At 42.0% G+C, this 18,947-nt stretch overlaps 1 protein-coding gene across 11 annotated transcripts in view; it reads left to right on the top strand.

Annotated features, from left to right (window-relative positions):
* LRRC8D (leucine rich repeat containing 8 VRAC subunit D) overlaps nucleotides 1–15,855 on the top strand; it is a 48,571-nt gene extending 32,716 nt beyond the window's left edge. For 8 of the 11 annotated variants that reach the window (XM_040565549.1, XM_040565545.1, XM_040565550.1 and 5 more), the window contains one exon: nucleotides 12,976–15,855. In XM_040565549.1, coding sequence (XP_040421483.1) covers nucleotides 12,976–15,548 — 2,573 coding nt within the window. In that variant the 3' untranslated portion in view covers nucleotides 15,549–15,855. The other 3 variants (XM_040565554.1, XM_040565555.1, XM_040565553.1) reach the window with 3 other exon arrangements.
* Nucleotides 15,856–18,947: the final 3,092 nt, after the last annotated feature.

The following is an 18,947-nucleotide window of genomic DNA, read 5'->3' as shown; positions in this document are numbered from 1 at the left end:
GCCCTTCCCTTTCTCAGCTCCAATCCAAAAATAACAGCCTGCTTGTGTGCGGTGAACAACTCTGGTATTGGTGTGAAGTCCTTGTGGTCCAGAACCAGTTCACTGTGAACATGGATATGGCTGTGTCCACGTGCAAAAACCTGCAGCTTACAGCAGTAGCTCATAACCTTCTTCAAGTCACCATTTGGGGTCTGTTTTGCAAGGTGAGTTCTTGCTATGTGGGTGCCCCAAGCTTTGTGACGAGGCAGAGGGTGGTCCTTCGCTTTGGCTTCCTTAGAGGAGAGGCATTCAGTGAATGCTGAAAGGAATGACTTAGTAAGGTTTGGTAACCCAAAGCTGGTTGCTGGTTTTACATCTAGGAGATAAGGTTTGTATTATTAGCCCTTGAGGAACTTGAAACAGATTAGAATTGCTGTTCTGCCTAAAGGGGAACAAAAACTATGGCAGTGTTCTGGGCCTTGATAACACTTTTCTTTTTTTTACAAAAGATATGAGACATAATTTGGCATACAAAATTTCTTGGTCAAAAACAGGCTGTTGCAAAACTTTTATTATAAATGAAATGGATGGTTTTGTTCATGTTTTGGTCTGGCCATGACAAATCCTAAGCTTTCAACTGTCAGTTTATGGGAATGTAGTCATATGTATATTATTGCTGTACGCCCACATTCGCAGGCAGCCATCCAAGTGTTCAGATGAGATAGCAGGAACATACAAATAAAGCAGCTGGCTAGTTGTCTTGATGTTCTTGACTAGATCCTTGTTAAGATGCTGCTAGTCAAACTAATGAATAGATCTGGCGTATCAAAGACTGTTTGCATTAAGCTATACGTGGCTGGGGTTACTGTGGGCACTTTGGCCATTTTGTGTTTTTGCTTTTTGTCGAGTCAGTAACCTCAAACACAGAGTGAGCACTGAATTAACCCCTGCGTGTTCCCTGATAGTTGCAGGTTGCCTCTAGGCTGTCTTGTACGAGGTTGGGGGCTGTGTCCCGCCACCCCATCGCCTGGGGAGTGCCAGGTAGGTCTGTGCGTGCCTGGGGGAGAGGAGCCCGTCCTGCCTGCCGCCCTGCAGCTCCTCTTCTGGGCCCTTACGAGACGAAAGCAGTGTTGGCTCCATTGCTCCTGCTTTGCATATATGAGTAGGTGATGCCCTGTCCTATGGCACATGCTTCTAGAAATACCGCTGGAAATGAAGCTATGGAGTAATTTGCCTTAGGACAAGTCCTGAGTCTTCACCTTGTTCTGCACAGGACAAGGACAGTGAGGGGCTGGCTCGCACCTCCCTTGCATTGTGCCTGGTGGAAGTCAGAGCCAGGGCTCTGAGATCAGCAGTGAGATACTTACATGAGCTCAGGCTTTTCATTTACCCTGCTTCTTGAAATCTTGGCATGGTGGGGGAAAGGCTAGAAGATGATTAAAAGGAAAGAACCCTTCTCCCGGGTCAGTACGATGCTAATGCTTCGTTGCGAGCTTGCTTTGCTGTGGACCTGAGCTTTACTCAGAGCCTCCTGGGCCTGCTGGAGGATGTGAAAATGATCTGGTTTGGCTGCGTGTGGAAACAGTGGCAACAAAACCCCGACTGATTTGTTTTCCTCCAACGACAGGGCAACTCTCCTTTTATTTCAGAAGCAGCTGGGGAGCGGCTGTTGTGCTGTTTTACTTGCCAAAAGTAGCTCAAGTGGCAAGCATGTGGGGTGAGGGGGAAGCACTGCCTGCACAAAAAGAAAAGCTTCCTCCACGGACTGGTTCACCTGTTTGGCCAGCCAGGCAGATTGCACATCAGTTGTAAAGCCCAGACAGTGAGATGGTGCATGACTGGATGTCTGTGAAGGTGGCTGCCAAAAAAGTTATTGCGAGTATGTGGTCAAGGCTGTAGTAATCGTGGCGAGGCGATAAGGTCTGGAAAGGGAGCAGCAGTTGCAGTGGGCGATCTTTTCCAGGAGGCATGGATTTTATGCTCTCACGTGTGCTGGGGAGAGCATGTGGCTGGATTTCCTGCTGGAGCTGGAGTGAGATCTGTCCATAGATGAGGTGGAATATAATTTCTCTTTTCTATAATCTTATTTTGGCTATTTGAGTTGAACTGCAGTACATACTCATGAATCTTCATTGTCTTTACCAAGACAGATGTGACTGGAAAAGGTAGGTTTCAAGAGCTGTTAAATTTTGTGCCTTTTTTTTTTTGGGATAGTATTCTCAAACCAATAGGAAGGAGTACATAGGAATGTTGTAACTGTGAATGGATTTATCTGGACATAATGTTTAGACTTTTCAAAGATATTTCATAAAATATTAAATTTGACTATGCTTTTTACCACAATCTTATTCCACTTTTTCTGGAAGCCTGATGGTTTTTGTTTTCTTGCTTTAAGTTTTACAGCCATGAGCATGCTTATCATCACCTAACAAATAATCACTTAGATTGTAAGCCTTCTGGGGCAAGGGTTGTCTGCCCACTCTCTGCAGGAGAGCCCATGGTGCAGAGGTTACAATTCCAGCTGGAACATTTGGGTCAAATCATAATATAAACTTAACAATAGTAAATATTTAAATTGGAGGTTGTGTGGGTATGTTGGTGCTGGTGAATAGCAGCAAGCAACACAACTGAGCCTTACTGAACCTTTGTGCAGAGCTGGAAGCTTGCTTGTTAGGGCAGGTATGCTGCAGTCTCAGGAAAGATGGCAAGTCATTTGGAGCGCTTCATTCTGTTTTTAATGCAAGATTTTGAATGGGGTTTGGGGAAAATCCAGCATAAAAACAAAGGAGATGGTCTGGATCTGAGTAAAATTTCAAAACTCCAGCCTCCAAAAGATGTGTGGTAGCATAATCCCTTTTTTATGCTTAAGTACTGAGATTGAAGTACACACCCTGAACCAAACAATTATGGGACTAAATGGACTTAAGTAAATAGCTTACCTCTTACGGAAAGGAGCTTAAGTTTAGACGAGGAAAAAGAAATAGAGTAATCTTAAATCTCTTTGAGGATAAACACTTGAGCTGCCGGCATTTTGTCCTGGCATGAAACCACTGAAGATTCAACTATTGGAAGCCTGGCAGGAATGTGGTAACATTAGTAAGTCATCCTTCATCTCTTGTTCAGAGTTTCAGAGAAATCATCGTTGTTACCCATCTGACAGGACATCTGAAGCACGGAAGATCTCCTTGCTCGATAAGGAGCAGGTAGGTTTGGGAGCCGACTGTCAGTAGGTGTCTGCCTGGGGGACAGGACAGGGACACGGCGTGGCAGGAGGGGGATCAGGGGCTGCCTGGTAGTTACCCTGAGTGGTTTCTGTGATGTGGCTGTACAGCTTGAGTGAGGAAGTCCACCCCTTCTCCCGGGGGAGAGAAGAAGCTGCATGATGTTTGTGTACGAGCTTAGTCTGAATTTTGTCCCTTCAGAAGTGTGCTTGCACATCCTGGTTCTCAGCTGCGCTGGCACACCTTCACTCTGCTCTTGCCACAGAACAGATCTTGGCAGAAATGAGGAACTTTGATATGCAAGTAGGAGGCTGGTGTTTACATGCAGCTTTTTGTGTCGCTGGGCGCTTCTCTGTGTGTGTTTTAATTTGCCTTTGTTTTAATTTTTTTTACTTAATTTGTGTGACCTCTCATACATCACTTTTAGCTAATGAAAGTGTCAGTGGGAGTACTTCAAATGCAGTATTTCATCTGTGGGCAAATCGTCTATATGAAACTTCTGTTTAATATGTAACCCAGTGAGAGTCACTGTGTTTGCTGTTCTGTCTGCAGAGATGAACCAGCGCAGGTAGGGAACAGTGGACCCTGTGCTTTAGCTAAAGGAACTTTGTCTGCTCTTGGCCCTCGATCTCTGTGAAGGTGCTGTATAAATGTTCCAGAGCAAGGTTGCTGGCACATCCATTAGAAGTGAAAAAAAGGAAAGTATTCACTGAAGGTAACTGGCTTCAGTTACTCAGTAAATTTGCTTACTTCATTTCTAAACCATATTCCCATCAGAATGTAAACCTAGATTTTAAGTACCATGAGTCAGGGTGGAGGGGTAGCTCCCCTCTCAAGAGGGACTTTTAAAACCTACAGCAACGTGAACTGCAGTGATAAGTCTTGTTTTCTTTGGACACTCCTTCCTATTCTTGCTGTATGTTTAGGGTGTGTAGTTAAAGGTACTAATATCTCCTGTAGTAAGATTCATATCTTCACAGGCTGTGGCTTAAAATCACCAAATGAGCAACTCATTGCCAAGTTCAATTTCTTACAGCTTTTGAAGTTGCCCCAGTTCCAAGTGAAATCCAGAACAAGATGAGACAGAGGCTGGCAGTGTGTGTGGCTGTAGATCAGAAAAGAATATTTTTTCAGAGCAATTGCATGAGTCGCTGTGTGCCGTTTCTACCCGAGATCAAGTAATTTTATATAACAATCTTTGTAGCCATGTGAGCTTACTTATGTTAAAGCAAATTTAAATAACATCTCAGGGTCTAAAACCAACATTGAACTGTTCTGCTTTTCAGATTTCTAAACTAAAAAGGAAATACAGTTTTTGCTATTTTTTTCCCTTTTTGTCCTCCAGTCTGTTTAATGACTTTTTAAATTGTATCTTTTTTTGTGTGTGTGTGATTAAAAGCAGGCTGTAGGGACTGGAATTGCCAGATGTGCTTTTATTTTGGTGCAGTTTGCTTTTGCATCTTGATAAATTCCCCAAGTGCTCTGGTCAGTAGAAGCACCAGATGTTTTCCGTGTGTTCCTGCACTTCTGATAGCAGTTGTGAAAACACTGGAGAAACATCACTGGCTACAAGATAGGAGAACAGCAGATTTTGATATGGCAAAGGGATTAGATGTCTAACTCTCAAGTGCAAACAGCCGATATAGTTTATTGTGTGGTGTAAGTTTCAGTTATGTTGAATGCCTGTGTCAGCACAGGTTAAATCAACTGCAGGAACTTTGTGTTGTGTCTGTCTTTGAGAAGAGCTTTGTTAGACTGTGGGTCTTGAGCAGGCAAGGCAGGCTGCCTTGTGAGGATTACTGGTTGGGATGTGCCTTAGGAATTATCTGCAGTGGGATCCAAAGTGTCTGCTCACTGCCTTTGCTTTACTCTGCTTAGGTAAAGGAGAAAACACCGTTGGGAATTTGATCACTGTGCCCCACTGTCGCTGTTTCCATCACTGGTGGTGTGTGTCCTTGGGTGGACCAGTGTGGTGTAATGACAGTGCTCCTAGCAGCGAGCTAGGGTTCGGAGTGCCATCATCTGCAAGGTCCATTTGTTACTCTGCTCTAAGATTTCTGTCTAGGCAGTTGTGCATTACAAGATTCATGTTCTTCCGGAGAGGAGAAATTGCCTATCAGCGTCTGTGCAGTCATGGGCTATTGCTTGGAGATGTGAGTAAGTTCGGTACTTAACCCTGCTGGGGTCCAGCCTCATTATTCATACGTCTTGGATTCCTGCCTGTCGCCTTGCTGGGTGGCTAGCCTCGGAATGGTAAGATCACACATGGTTATCTGACTTGAACCGTATCGAGCCTAGTTATCATAGCAAGCTCTTCAGCAGCCACAGAGACCTGTGTAGAGGGATGCTTGAGGACCGCTCTCCTGTCCACTCTTTTCCTTCTCCCATGTCCTCTCTCACTCCCTTTATGGTCTGTGATGCTACTGACTTGTGAGGAAGGAGCACAGCATTGCTGAACGTTCAGCTTGGGATCTCTCTGAGCTTTTCAAGGTCAAAAATTGACAAGTGGTATTCTGGAGGAGGCTGAGCCCCTGCACTACATCCTGAAACCTGGGGATAAATGTGAATAAAATCTTAAGCTTGTACTTTTGGTCAAAGCAGCACCGCTCTCGTAAGAGAATTGCTCTGGAATAGCACAGCAGGCAAGCGGGAAGTGGTTTGTTTTCTGTGCTCAGTGGAAATGGAGCTCGTGTGTGGCGAACACCGAGTTAATTGTGTTAATAGCCTCCGGGTGCCTTTTGGGAAGTAGTCAGAAATGCAACGTCGGACTTCTATCTTGAAAGTCATCCTTAAACAGACCTCTGGTGATTTACAGCAAGGGAAGAATGATGTATGATTTGAGAGTTTATTGTTAGGGAAATTATGGCTGCTAATACTGTTTTTTAAATACCACATTGATTACAAAACCATCTGTGTAGGAGTGATGTATAACACTAGACTTTCAAAGAGCTGATAAACAAGGAAGATTCAGTGTAAACACTTAAATAGCAGGATCCAAAAGTAGGTTAGATTGTTATACAACCTGAAAAAGACCGGTTTTGAAGGGCAGAATTTTTGAAGACTTAAGAAAAATAAATAAATAAAAAAATTTATAGAACATTTTTTGTAAATGAGTACTAATTTGACATCAGTTCTATAAAGCAAGAATCTTATTTTTGTCTCCAGCGTACTGGAGCCGAACACGTCTGTATGCAGTCTGAAAGGAATTAGGTTTTGATAGTTTTTCATTTACTGAATCACTGTCAGTCTGCTCAATATTGTTCATAAAGATGCTGACTCTTCACTTGGGGAATTTATTTGCAGTCTATATCAGAGAGATTTTACATTCCCTTTAAGGGAATGTCCAGAATTATAGTCATGCAATTTGAGCAGTGGGATGGAGGAGTTAAAGAGATGGGTTAGCTGCGTGTGTTTTTGTCTTCTGTTTCTCAGTGAGTGCTAATTAGTCCTTCTCCTTAATCGCGTAAGTATCAAATAACAGCAATGTATTTTTCCATGTGTGTGTCTGTGTACACACGAGTTCTATGTATACTTAAAGGGTATTGTGGAACTGTTGTTCTTTAGTTGGAATGTTTTTCTCTATAGGAAATCTACTTTCAGCTTTGTTCTTGTTGCTTTCCCCTTATTCAGTTATCACCAGTTTTGTACACAGAGCATCTTGTGGTACACCGTCTCTAAAATTCTACCTTTGAGTTGACATGCAGTTAATTTTAAGAAAGCCAAATAAATATCACATCCTGTAGAAATTTGCTTAGCCTAAAATATAAAATAGGTCAACACAGTAACAATATGCTCAGTCAAGGGGTAGCCAAACAAAAATAAATGAGCCCATGTCTTGCAAAGTGATCTACAACTGGCGGATTTGGTAGATATTGGATGTTTTAGGCAGTGGCTTTAAGAAGGTAGTAGTGAGTAGGAATTCCTGTCATTCTAATTTGCTGGGGGGGAAAAAAAGAGGATTTTTTTCCACAACAGGTTCTTTATGTGAAATCTGTCTGATCTTCCTGACACAAAAGCACTAACAGGGAAGTATCTGATACCACAAGCCACACTGTAGTCTTTGTGTTCTGATGTCACGTATATTTTGCAATACCTTCAGCTGCTAAAGGAGCAGCAAAAGATTTCAAACAGTAGGTAAATACATCTTTAAGAATATGTATGTTGTATTTTATTGTGGAATGTTTATTGGATTTTTCAGGGAACAGAGGAACTCAATGCATAAATCCATGTTTAGCTGAATTTTGGGTTTTGTTTTGCCAGGATGCTTACAAATGGAAGAGAAGCTGTAGCCGCAGTTATACTGGTTTTGTAGCTTGAGTCCTGTCACGCAGAACAAAATACAATAATCCACTGTGGAATAAAGCAGCAGAGTTAACTTTTTTCTAAAACGATCTGCTGCTTCTCCACAGCTATCTGGAGGCAGTGCCTCAGCCGCATACAGGGAGCAGCAAACCAGGTTGCAAAGTTGTAATATTCCAGGTTACAGTGGCAGGGACAATCTCCATCCATCGCTATTAGATCCCAAAGTCTTCTGGTGTCTTGGTTAAACCTCCTTCAGTTTGTTCTAAACTTCTTTTATCTCAGGAAATGAATAACCAATGCAGGTAATACATGTGTCTGTGCGTTCAGGAAGCATGCGTTCATTTAGTTCCTTTTGTGAATGCTTATATGCATTATTTTACATGGGCTTTGGGGCTCCTTACACTTCTTTCTGTGGGACAAAAAGAAAAAGAAAGGATGGTGTCGTCTTCCTGGTTGTTGCAGATTGTCTGTGGATCCATCGATACTCACTGCGCCCGGGCTGGGATGCCGTTCTTATCACATCCAGGGCCAATTGTCTTAATAGGATATTGCAGAAGTAGAAAAACAAAGGAAGTAGAAATGGCTAGTGGAAAGAGATAATAAAATATACAGAGGAAATAAATTTAAACCTATGGTGGCTTGATCAAAAGCAGGAAAGCAAAGCCTTTCAGTTATGGGAAAACTTTTCTTCTCCTTAATTTCCTGTGGGAAGGGAGCAAATGCATTTGGTCACGGCAGTATTTTTTTTCTTTACAACTAGAAATGTTGTGTGTGGGCTTTTTGTTGTTTTGTTTTTGTTTTTAGTTAATTCTTGACCAGTTGCAGTGACAAGGCTAACTCAAGAATCCCCTTGTTTCCTGAGACAAAGTGGGCTTGTTCAGAGTCTTGGGAACCTGAGGGTAAAACAAGAGGTTAATGTGCTGTGATTCTGGTTGTGTTTGTTTTAATTTTGAAGTTGCTTTGACTTTAAATATGATGTTAAAATAGGAGTGCTAGTGAATTACAGGGGCAGACAGATGAAGTTTTTTATCAGTAAGTACAGGAAGAAGTAGGATGTAAATAAACATTAGAGTGACATACCAATCTGCTGCTTCCTTTTCCTCTAATTTCTGTATTTAAGCTAGAATGGTTTCTTAGGAAATAAACCCAATGTACCCACTTGGTATTTCAGCATTTATAGACTGAAATTTCTTAGAGGAATTCAACAGGTTAATCACATTCTGAGCTCTACCATAGCTTTTCCTTAAGATTAATGAAAAAATTATAATTGGATAAGAAGTGTGATTTAATAAATCTGTTGTTACCGTTGCTGACTTGACATGGACCTGTGACTTAGAACAATTGTATTGTCATCATCAGTTCTCACTGCAGTTGTTTCTTTCTATAATGCATTTATATAACTGCAAAATAAACCTTGTGGGTTTGGTTCTAGAGCTCCGTAATGTTTTAGCAATGAAAAGGAAGATAGCACTTCTCTGCTTTCAGAATTTAAGCTTTTCCACCTTAGGAGGTAGCAAGAAGCAGTTGAGCTTGGAACAGTTACATGTGCTTACATCACAGCATTGTTGTCTCGAGCGAGAAACCACCCAATCGATAGCTGCAGGTAATGGATCTGGAGCTAGGAGAAGTTGATGTTATCCTAGAAAGTCATCCGACTTACGGAACGGGAGACAAAGGGTTTGAGGGGAAAGAGGATTATTTGATCCTCATGCTCTGTTGAGGCCCAAGGTCCATTTGGTGCCTTTTGAGCTGTAAGGGCTGAAATAAATGCATGTTTTTAACATGAAAAATCAGATATTTTGGCTTTTCAGCTGCATAATACTTTATTCTTCAGTTTGCTGAGCTGCCGCCTTACAGTTCTTTGTGTTTTTTTCACTGGTGTTGTGAATGGAGCCCACACTGGCCTCAAAGGCAGAAGACACAGGACACTGAGTCACGGCTCGTGCCTGCCAGATACAGGCTGAAATTTCCATCTGTTTTTTTCTTACTTAGCCGTCACTACGGCTTGTCATGAAAACCCAACCCCAATGTGGCACCCTTGAAAGGAGGTGAAAATCAGCAATGAAAATACTTAATATCTAATCCAAGAAATATTCCAGACAGTGGACTTAGAAAGCAGGTTTAAAAAGTTTTAAATAGTTTAACTTTGGATAAAGTAGCCCCAAAGCATTATAACACTTTTGGATCTGTTGTTCTGAGTACCTCTTAATGTTTTGACCTCTCCTGGGCATGTGCGAGAATAAAACAAAAATTAACTTTTATGGTTAGTAATTTAGTAAAATCAAAGACCAATAAATGTAATGATGGATTTAAGGGGGAGAAATACCAATTTTATTTGCAGTTTGTCAGTCAGAGCATGTCTTTAGACTGTGTGTAGGTTTACAGTTAGCGTTTTGTTTTTTAAGGCTCAGAGCATTTATGTATCTCAAACATGTGAGGAGGGAAACCTGCTCCTGGAATTGATTTTGCTAACTAGAAGAAGGTCTGCCTCTCTTCTATGATGCACAAGGTTTTAGGCAGTAATACCACACAGTTTTGTTTTGTTTTTTAATGTGTTTTGTAACTGCTGATCTCTGCCAAAACGGCAGTTCCTTTGTAAGTACTGGTTACTTTAAGGAGAAGACACGTTCAGAGCATTGAATGTAAAGCTCCTGTTGTATCATGCTGACTACAGCCTAACGAAGAGGATTATACCAGCTCTGTCCCATTTCCTAACTTTTTTTTTTTAATTTTGTGTATGTGGAAAACAGAGGTCTGATAGAGGTGATTTTTAGTGTGTTTTTTTGTTGTTGTTATAATGGCTCTTCCTATGTCTCTAGCTGAAACCACTTTGTGCTTTCTCATTCTTTTCCATCATTTCAGCTGCTTGGAGCAGACAGGTTTGCAGTGCTTGGGTTTCAGTGCTTTATCCAAGTGTTCTCGTGGCAAAAGCAAAGAAAAATCACCTTCATTTTGTGAAAGGAGTTCTTGCCAGTTGTCCCAAACTGCAGTGACATAACTTCTACCACAATTAGCTAGTGCAAAGTTTAGGAACAGACTAGCCCAAGAGGAAAGCAGCAGCTACGGATGTGTTACAGCAGTCACCACATGGCTCACTGCTCTCCGTCCTGCCACCTTTCCCTGCAGGTGGAATGGCTGTGTATGCCGGGGCACGAGGCAGGCATGACTTGTCCTCGCTCGGTGCTCAGCTCTGCCTGCTCTCCTGCTGAGCAATTGCACGAGCAGCTGAGCGGAGGGGAATTTCGTGTCGATGTCAAGGTGAGCGAGACTGTGGTGAAAACAGCTTAGAGAGCCCTGAGAGCTTGCAAGGAAAAAAAATCAATGCAGGAAGAAGGTGCTGCCGTTTTGTGGCTCACCTCCTGGGCAGGTAGCAACTGTGCCTTAGGAGTTAGGAGGGTCCTTTGATATCCGTCCGTTATGACTAATGCTATTCTTTCGCCCACAATTGTTATAGTTGTTAAATGTCAAAGGTAGCAGTTGCAGGCCAAGCAGTCACGCTGTGACTCAGCCTAGGTAAGCACCGGGAGACATGAATGAGAATGGGGAGTTGGCAGCGAAGTGGAGCAGGGCAAGGTGAGGTACTGACAGCTGCGGGTGTCGCTGCGCCGTGCCCCTCGGCGCTGCTGCGGCAAGTGGGGAAGGTTTGGGGGCCATGCTGCGTGCAGGGAGGGCAGTGAGATCCCAGCAGCTTGTGTCGCTGGTGGGGGAAGAGTATTGCACGTTCCTTTTCCCACTGGAAAATAAGTAAAGAAAGATCTGGAAGTACCTTCTGCCCATTTCCTGAGAAACTGGAACTCTTACGTTTCACAACCGTGCGGAGATCACCAGTGAGCCAAGTGCTGCAGGGAGACAACAGCCTCTCCTCGGGGCTGCCCCTGCCAGGCCCCACGTCAGGCAGGTACACGGCTGGTAAGAGCTCGTGGGAGCTGAGCGGGGCTCTCCCTTTGGATCCCAGCACTGTGAGCTCTGTGCCGGGGTCTGTGGTCACGAGAAATGTGTGCTAGAATAATCAAACCGTCATGCTGTATATTCATCGCCTGTGGCACTGTCCTTTAGGGTTGGTAAGGTGCAGGTCTGTACCAATTGGTATGCTACAAGTTAAACGTAATAAATCTCAGGCATCTTTCTACCCCCTGCTGTGATCTTGTGTTCTGCTAAGCTGTTCTTCTGTCAACCAAAGGGATGCAGACTCCAAGTGATAACGTACAACCTGTCTCCTTCCCCACTCCATGTGTGCATACAAGCTGCCTGTTTTACTTCAGAAATAGCAAATTTGGGTCATGAGTTCAGCAGTTAAAATGATGATTTTACCACATCCTGCTTGCACAGGAAGCTTTAAAAAAAAAAAAGTGGAATCCTCTAGATTTTGTCAAAACAAAAAGCAAAGCTAGCTATTTAAAGCTGCAAAGAGGTTTAGATTCTCACCCAGTTCACCACTTCTGTCTCTCAGTGCATACATTCACATTAAAACATTAAAGTGAAAGTTTTATAGCCTGTTCCTGTGCTATCTTAGGCTAATCAGCTCACCATCACCAGGCTGTGATGATAATCTAAAAAATATTTTCCTTTTAAAGACATTATTTTTCTTCTTGGTTAACTCTTTTGTTGTGGGTTGTGGTGTTGTTGGTGTTGGTTTTTTTTTGTCTGAAGAAGGGTTACTTCATTGACTGGGGGGAAAAAAGATTTTTCTAAAGTACTGATAAACAGGTCATAATGGTTTGTCACTGTAAATCATCCAAACACATTTAAAAAAATGAAAATAAAACGTGTGCCAAGTTTTCACATAGTAACTGCAAGACTTTCACTTGTGTGCTGGTACTTAAAGACAGGGAGACGATCCATCTGTTAATCAATGTGGATGCTGAATTGCAAGGAGTGGGAGATGCTGACTGTTACTGTGTTAGACAAAAAGAAATGAGAGACCTTGCTCACAATGGAATAAGAGACCTAAAATGCACTGTGCAAGATGAGCAATGTGCAGAGCATCTAACAAACATTGTCTACTCTGTGTATAAATGCAAGGTAATACAAAAAAAAAAGTAATGCTGGATTTCACATTTTCAAAGACTCGAGCAGTCATTTTTACAGAATCGGATTTTGTGCAGTGGATTCAGTTGTTGCTGTTCATGTTGTTAACACACATAAGCTGCGGCACTTATCTTTTAGATATTTCAGTTGAACATAGCAGACCTTGGTGCTTGTACTGTGAGGTGGCAAAGCTACATAAATATCATCTGGCCTGAAGTGAGAAGCCTTCCTTCAGTTTTGATGCTAAAATAATGTGCTGTTTCAGTACGTATCCTTTGAGAGTACCCTGTTGAATGGAGTGATGGACAACATGTGACATGCAACAAAACCTAATGAAAACTTAAACCTTTTGAAGATTTGCATGTCATGGTGTGATTGTTCTTTTAATAGTAAAGTAACCTGCTCACCAGTCAACAACATTGATTTTGGTTTTGTTTTCTTGTAGGAATGTTTACCCTTGCAGAAGTTGCATCGCTCAATGACATCCAGCCAACCTATCGTATCCTGAAACCATGGTGGGATGTGTTTATGGATTATCTAGCGGTTGTTATGTTAATGGTTGCCATTTTTGCTGGAACCATGCAGCTGACCAAAGACCAGGTGGTCTGCTTGCCAGTTTTGCAGTCTACTGTAAATTCAAAAGCACAACCCAGCACATCAGGGAAGGCTGACTTTACCACTGTTGAAACAACCACTGGTCAAGGAGAAGACGCGTCAATGAGAACGGTTTCCTTTGAAAGTGCCCCTACTGTAACACCAGATGTACCTCTGAGCAGAGTTACCTCTTCTCAGTATCAACCCACTGAATCAGGTCAGGAGCTGAAGAAGGAGCAGAAGGATTCTTCAGGCCGTAAAACAAATCTGGATTTTCAGCAATATGTATTTATTAACCAGATGTGCTATCATTTGGCTCTTCCTTGGTATTCAAAGTATTTTCCCTATCTTGTTCTCATCCATACCATTATTTTAATAGTCAGTAGCAATTTTTGGTTCAAGTATCCCAAGACCTGCTCAAAAATTGAGCACTTTGTGTCTATATTAGGGAAGTGCTTTGAGTCCCCCTGGACTACAAAAGCACTGTCTGAAACAGCATGTGAGGACTCTGAGGAGAACAAACAGAGGTTAACTGGTGCCCAGTCCCTGCCCAAGTATGTTTCCACTAGCAGCGATGAAGGAAGCCCAAGTGCCAGCACTCCCATGATAACGAAGTCTGGCTTCAAGTTTTCAGCTGACAAGCCGATGATCGAGGTCCCCAGTGTCACTATTTTAGACAAGAAAGATGGAGAACAAGCGAAAGCGCTCTTTGAGAAAGTCCGTAAGTTCCGGGCTCACGTGGAGGACAGCGATCTGATTTACAAGCTCTATGTTGGCCAGACTATCATCAAGACTTTCAAGTTCATATTTATTCTCTGCTATACCGCGAACTTTGTCAACACCATTAGTTTTGAACACATCTGCAACCCCAAAGTGGAACACCTGATTGGCTACACGCAGTTTGAATGTACACACAATATGGCTTACATGTTGAAGAAGCTGCTCATCAGCTATATTTCTCTTATTTGTGTCTATGGTTTTATCTGCCTCTACACGCTCTTCTGGCTGTTCCGAATACCCTTAAAAGAATATTCTTTTGAAAAGGTCAGAGAAGAGAGTAGTTTCAGTGATATTCCTGATGTGAAAAACGATTTTGCATTTCTTTTGCATATGGTAGATCAGTACGACCAGCTGTATTCTAAGCGATTTGGTGTCTTTTTGTCAGAGGTAAGTGAGAACAAACTACGTGAAATCAGTTTAAACCACGAATGGACTTTTGAAAAGCTGCGGCAACACGTGTCCCGCAATGCCCAGGATAAGCAAGAGCTGCACCTTTTCATGCTGTCGGGGGTCCCCGATGCAGTCTTTGATCTGACAGATCTGGATGTGTTAAAACTGGAGCTGATTCCTGAAGCGAAAATCCCAGCAAAAATCTCCCAGATGACAAATCTTCAGGAGCTTCATCTGTGCCACTGCCCTGCAAAGGTCGAGCAGACGGCCTTCAGCTTCCTCCGGGACCACTTGAGATGCCTTTATGTGAAGTTCACAGATGTTGCAGAAATTCCTGCGTGGGTGTATTTGCTCAAAAACCTCCGTGAATTGTACTTGATAGGCAACTTGAACTCTGAAAACAATAAAATGATAGGGCTTGAGTCTCTCAGAGAATTGAGACACCTTAAAATTCTCCATGTGAAGAGCAATTTGACCAAAATTCCCCCCAATATCACAGATGTGGCACCACATTTAACAAAACTAGTCATTCATAATGATGGCACTAAGCTCGTGGTACTGAATAGCCTTAAGAAAATGATGAATGTTGCAGAGTTGGAACTGCAGAACTGTGAACTGGAGAGAATTCCTCATGCCATCTTCAGCCTCTCTAACTTACAGGAACTGGATTTAAAGTCAAACAGCATACGCACAATTGAAGAAATCATCAGTTTCCAGCACTTAAAAAGATTGACTTGTTTAAAGCTGTGGCACAATAAAATAGTCAACATTCCTTCCTCCATTACCCATGTAAAGAACTTGGAGTCTCTTTACCTCTCCAATAACAAACTCGAATCCTTACCAGCCGCAGTGTTCAGTTTACAGAAACTTAGGTGTTTAGATGTAAGCTACAACTCAATTACAGTGATTCCAGTGGAAATAGGTTTGCTTCAAAATCTGCAGCATTTTCACATCACGGGAAACAAAGTCGACGTTTTGCCAAAACAGTTATTTAAATGTGTTAAGTTGAGGACTTTGAGTCTGGGACAAAACTGTATTACCTCAATCCCAGATAAAGTTGGTCAACTGTTGCAGCTGACTCATCTGGAACTGAAGGGAAACTGCATAGACCGTCTGCCAGCCACACTGGGGCAGTGTCAGCTTCTCAGGAAAAGCGGGCTTGTCGTGGAAGATCACCTCTTTGACACTTTGCCCTCGGAAGTTAAAGAGGTATTGAACCAAGACACAAGCATTCCCTTTGCTAATGGGATTTAAGCTGAGGTGAAATGCTCGAGTAGCTGACTTCCAAACAGCAAATGTTGAAAAGTATGGCTGTTGTGAGACCATGCATTTTTAGAAAGCAGAATTCCTTGGAAGGCAGGACTACTAGCAGGATTGTAAGAGATGTAACCGAGTGTTCAATGTTTGCAGTGTTTTAAAAGATTATTTCCAAATTTTTTGAGAGGATAAAGAACCTTAATAATCTCAATTCTTTTTTCCTTAAATTGTTTGTAACTTGGATGCTGCCGCTTTTGAATGTTTACAAATTTGCTTGCCTGCTTAAAGTAAATGATTAAATTGATGACCTTTTCTTACTATGCAAGTTATTCTTTAAGGTCTGGATTGATCTTAGTGCATTATGGGAGGAAAAACAAAGATAAATGTTGTATACGGTGTGGTTCTTGCAGCACTTGAAACACGTTGGTGTGTGATGTTAGTGTCAGCCATTCGCAGCAAACGAAACCAGTTTGGCTGTGCTTCAAACTGCAGCAGAACCACCATTTCCGTGCACTAAGGTATGTGGTTTGCATGAGGCCAGGTGTTTGCCCGCATTCTTCATCCTCAAGGCCTCGTGGTTTTGGATGAGACTTGCTCTGTAATCCAGTGTGACTCCTTCAGAGCTGTGAGGCCTTGTTCCATCCCCACAGTTGATCTCCCCCAGCTTCCATAACGCTCCTCTGTCCCAAGCAGCAATGGGTGGTAGAAGAGAGAGTAGTGCCACTGGGCTTTCCGGTTGGGGATAGTTTTGACGCTTGAACTGTTCTGCATGGTGGCTTTGAGAGTCATTAAACAGCAGGTGACTTCACTGCTCATGTTCTGCTCCTCTTCAGAGTTTTCATCGGGGAAATTCAAGACATTTTACAAGAGTTGGTGATCGTTTTGTTTCACAGCCCTTGCTTAGAAACTGGGCTGTCTGCTCTATTTTCTAGACTAATGACAGAGACATAAGACTTAGAATTTACCCAGACATGATTTAGCTTCATCACTTGTTGCAGCCTATCTTCCACTTTAACTATAGGACCACCCTTCTCCCCCAGCCCCAGTAATTTGATGTCTTTGAACACTTATGCACTATTAGAAAACCCTAAATGTGTGCCAGATAAGTCATCAAATAAAGAAAAAAGCAGACAGCAGTGAGCGTGAGATTTTGTTTGTTTGTTTTTCGTGGTGTTTTTTTAACTTGAGTTTGCATTGCCAAAGCCATTAGAGAAATACAATCCATTAAATCTGCAAAATCATCAGTTGTAAATCTTGGCCATTTACATTCCATGTGTGCAGAAAAGAAGTACTATGCTGGGAGATGATTATGCGATTACTCATAGTTTAAACACAATTCCCTATTGTAGTGTGGTCAGGACTGAACTAGTCTGTCATTCAAGAGACCATTCTCACGCAGAAATCCTCATGCAAAGCGATTTCTACTGTAACTTAACCAGAGCTGCCCTGACTTACACCACTATTAACGAGGGGATAGTTTGGGCCTAGGGGCATTGAGCAGTCAGAAGCATTTTAAAAACTGCTCTTATGAATCTTGCACATTTTATTGTCAATTATTTACTGTTAGTCATGCTGGGATGACTGTTCTTAGCTGTAGGCAGCAGTCTCTGAATACATACCTGCACCATATGTTTATGTGTATCAGAAGACCGGTTTATGAACAGTGGTTTTCCCACTTCCTTTGGGGATATAGTCTGTTTTCTCCTTGCCAGCTGGTAGTAAACTTGGGATGCTGACGGTTCTGCAACACGAAGTCACAGGTTTGGCAGAGTACTCACAGTTACTGATCTCTCCTCCACTGGGAAATTTTTGTGCTAATTCTCAGATTATTATATATTTTTTTTTAAGTAGGAGTTGTTAAGGCTGCAGTGAATTTTTCTGTTTTTAAGAAACTCATGTTTATTTTTTGCACATAGATCACTTTAAAATTGCTGGACTATTGACTCTTAGAAAAACTGTGGAATATATAATATTGGTGTATGCCTTGTATTTGCTGTTGACTGTCATTTCAGCTTCCTAGAAATTTTGTGTGGGAGGGAGGAAGAGTTGGAGGATGACAGAGTTATTAATGTTTAGAAAAATAGTTCTATTTTTCATCTTTTCTTATTTTAACAGCAGTGTCACACAGTATGGCCATAGATTGATCCTACTTTTTAAAGGTTTTTTTGGTGTTTCTGATGCTCCTACTGTCCCTACTGATGTTCAAAAATAAGCCCATGTTCTCTTAATATGAGTATGGTATAAATAATTTAGATCACTGTTTGACTAGTTATTAGCCAATTGTACTTCTTTAGACAGCTTCCTCCAAAATATGTACATTTTAAAGTTAATTTCAGGCTTGTGATGCTTACTCGGCATAAACTCCCTTCTTGTTTTTAGGAGAATTTTCTCAGAGTGGGGAGGAACTGCTCATCTTCCCCAGGTCACCTCCCTCCCCAGTCCTTCCTCCTTTTTGTGACTGTTTATAATGTTCCTGTTCCCTGCGTGTCCACTGACACAGTCTTGCTTTAAGGTCTCTGAAGTTCATCTCTTTTCCATGTAAGGCATGTGAAACATATTTTGCATTTCTATTTGATTTAATAAATAAGATGTTTATATCTTCCTCTAATCTATTTTTTTTAATGGGGAAAATGTTTGCATAGTAAAGTCTCTGATTTCAAGTGTCTTATGCTGAACTTGCTCTTTTTGGCGCCTGTAAATTTAAAGAGGAGGAGGTATGAGGAGCTGCTCCTAGTAAATCCTGTGGGTATGGTTTCTAACTAGAGCACAGTGTTACAGAATAGATGGGATTCTTTTTTCATCTACATAATCTAAATATTCTCCCACCATTTTTACTCGACTAGTGGAGTTTTGCACAGTATCTGCACAGCCCTGGAAGAAAAATGGTTGTTTCTTTAAATGAGGGGAAGTAGGAGATGCCCATGCTGTTTGCCTCTGTCACTGCAACGTATTTCTGTGAAGATCCTTGGGTTTTCCAATAAGTTGTCCTTTTGTAAGATGCTTCCTGTGATGCAAAATGAGCTATTGCTTTTCCGAGCAGGTATTAAGTCTCTGAGTGTACAGGAGGATGTTGACACTAATGAAAGGCTTTCTGCTGCTAAATAAATGGCTTTGCAGTCCTGAACTGCTTTCTTGTAGCAAGGGGAGAAGCCCAGACACTGTAGGGTCATGTCTAGTCAGGGGCAGTCCACTCTTCCCACCCACCCCTGCTCCACCCCAAGTATCACTCACTGGACTGTATATTTTAATCTTACAGAAATAGCTGTTAAGTATAACGTGGTTCCATGTGCTCAGAAATTAATGGCGTTACGGTTGTGTGAAGGCAACGAGTTTGACTTTCTTTTACTTGAAGTCAAACAAATGAGGTGCTCCTACAGGTATAGCGTTGACCATCAT

This window comes from Cygnus olor, chromosome 8 (assembly GCF_009769625.2).
Source record: "Cygnus olor isolate bCygOlo1 chromosome 8, bCygOlo1.pri.v2, whole genome shotgun sequence".
NCBI classification, from domain to species: domain Eukaryota; kingdom Metazoa; phylum Chordata; class Aves; order Anseriformes; family Anatidae; genus Cygnus; species Cygnus olor.
The sequence above is the reverse complement of the archived record's forward strand: the minus strand, read 5'-3'. Positions and strand labels throughout refer to the sequence as shown.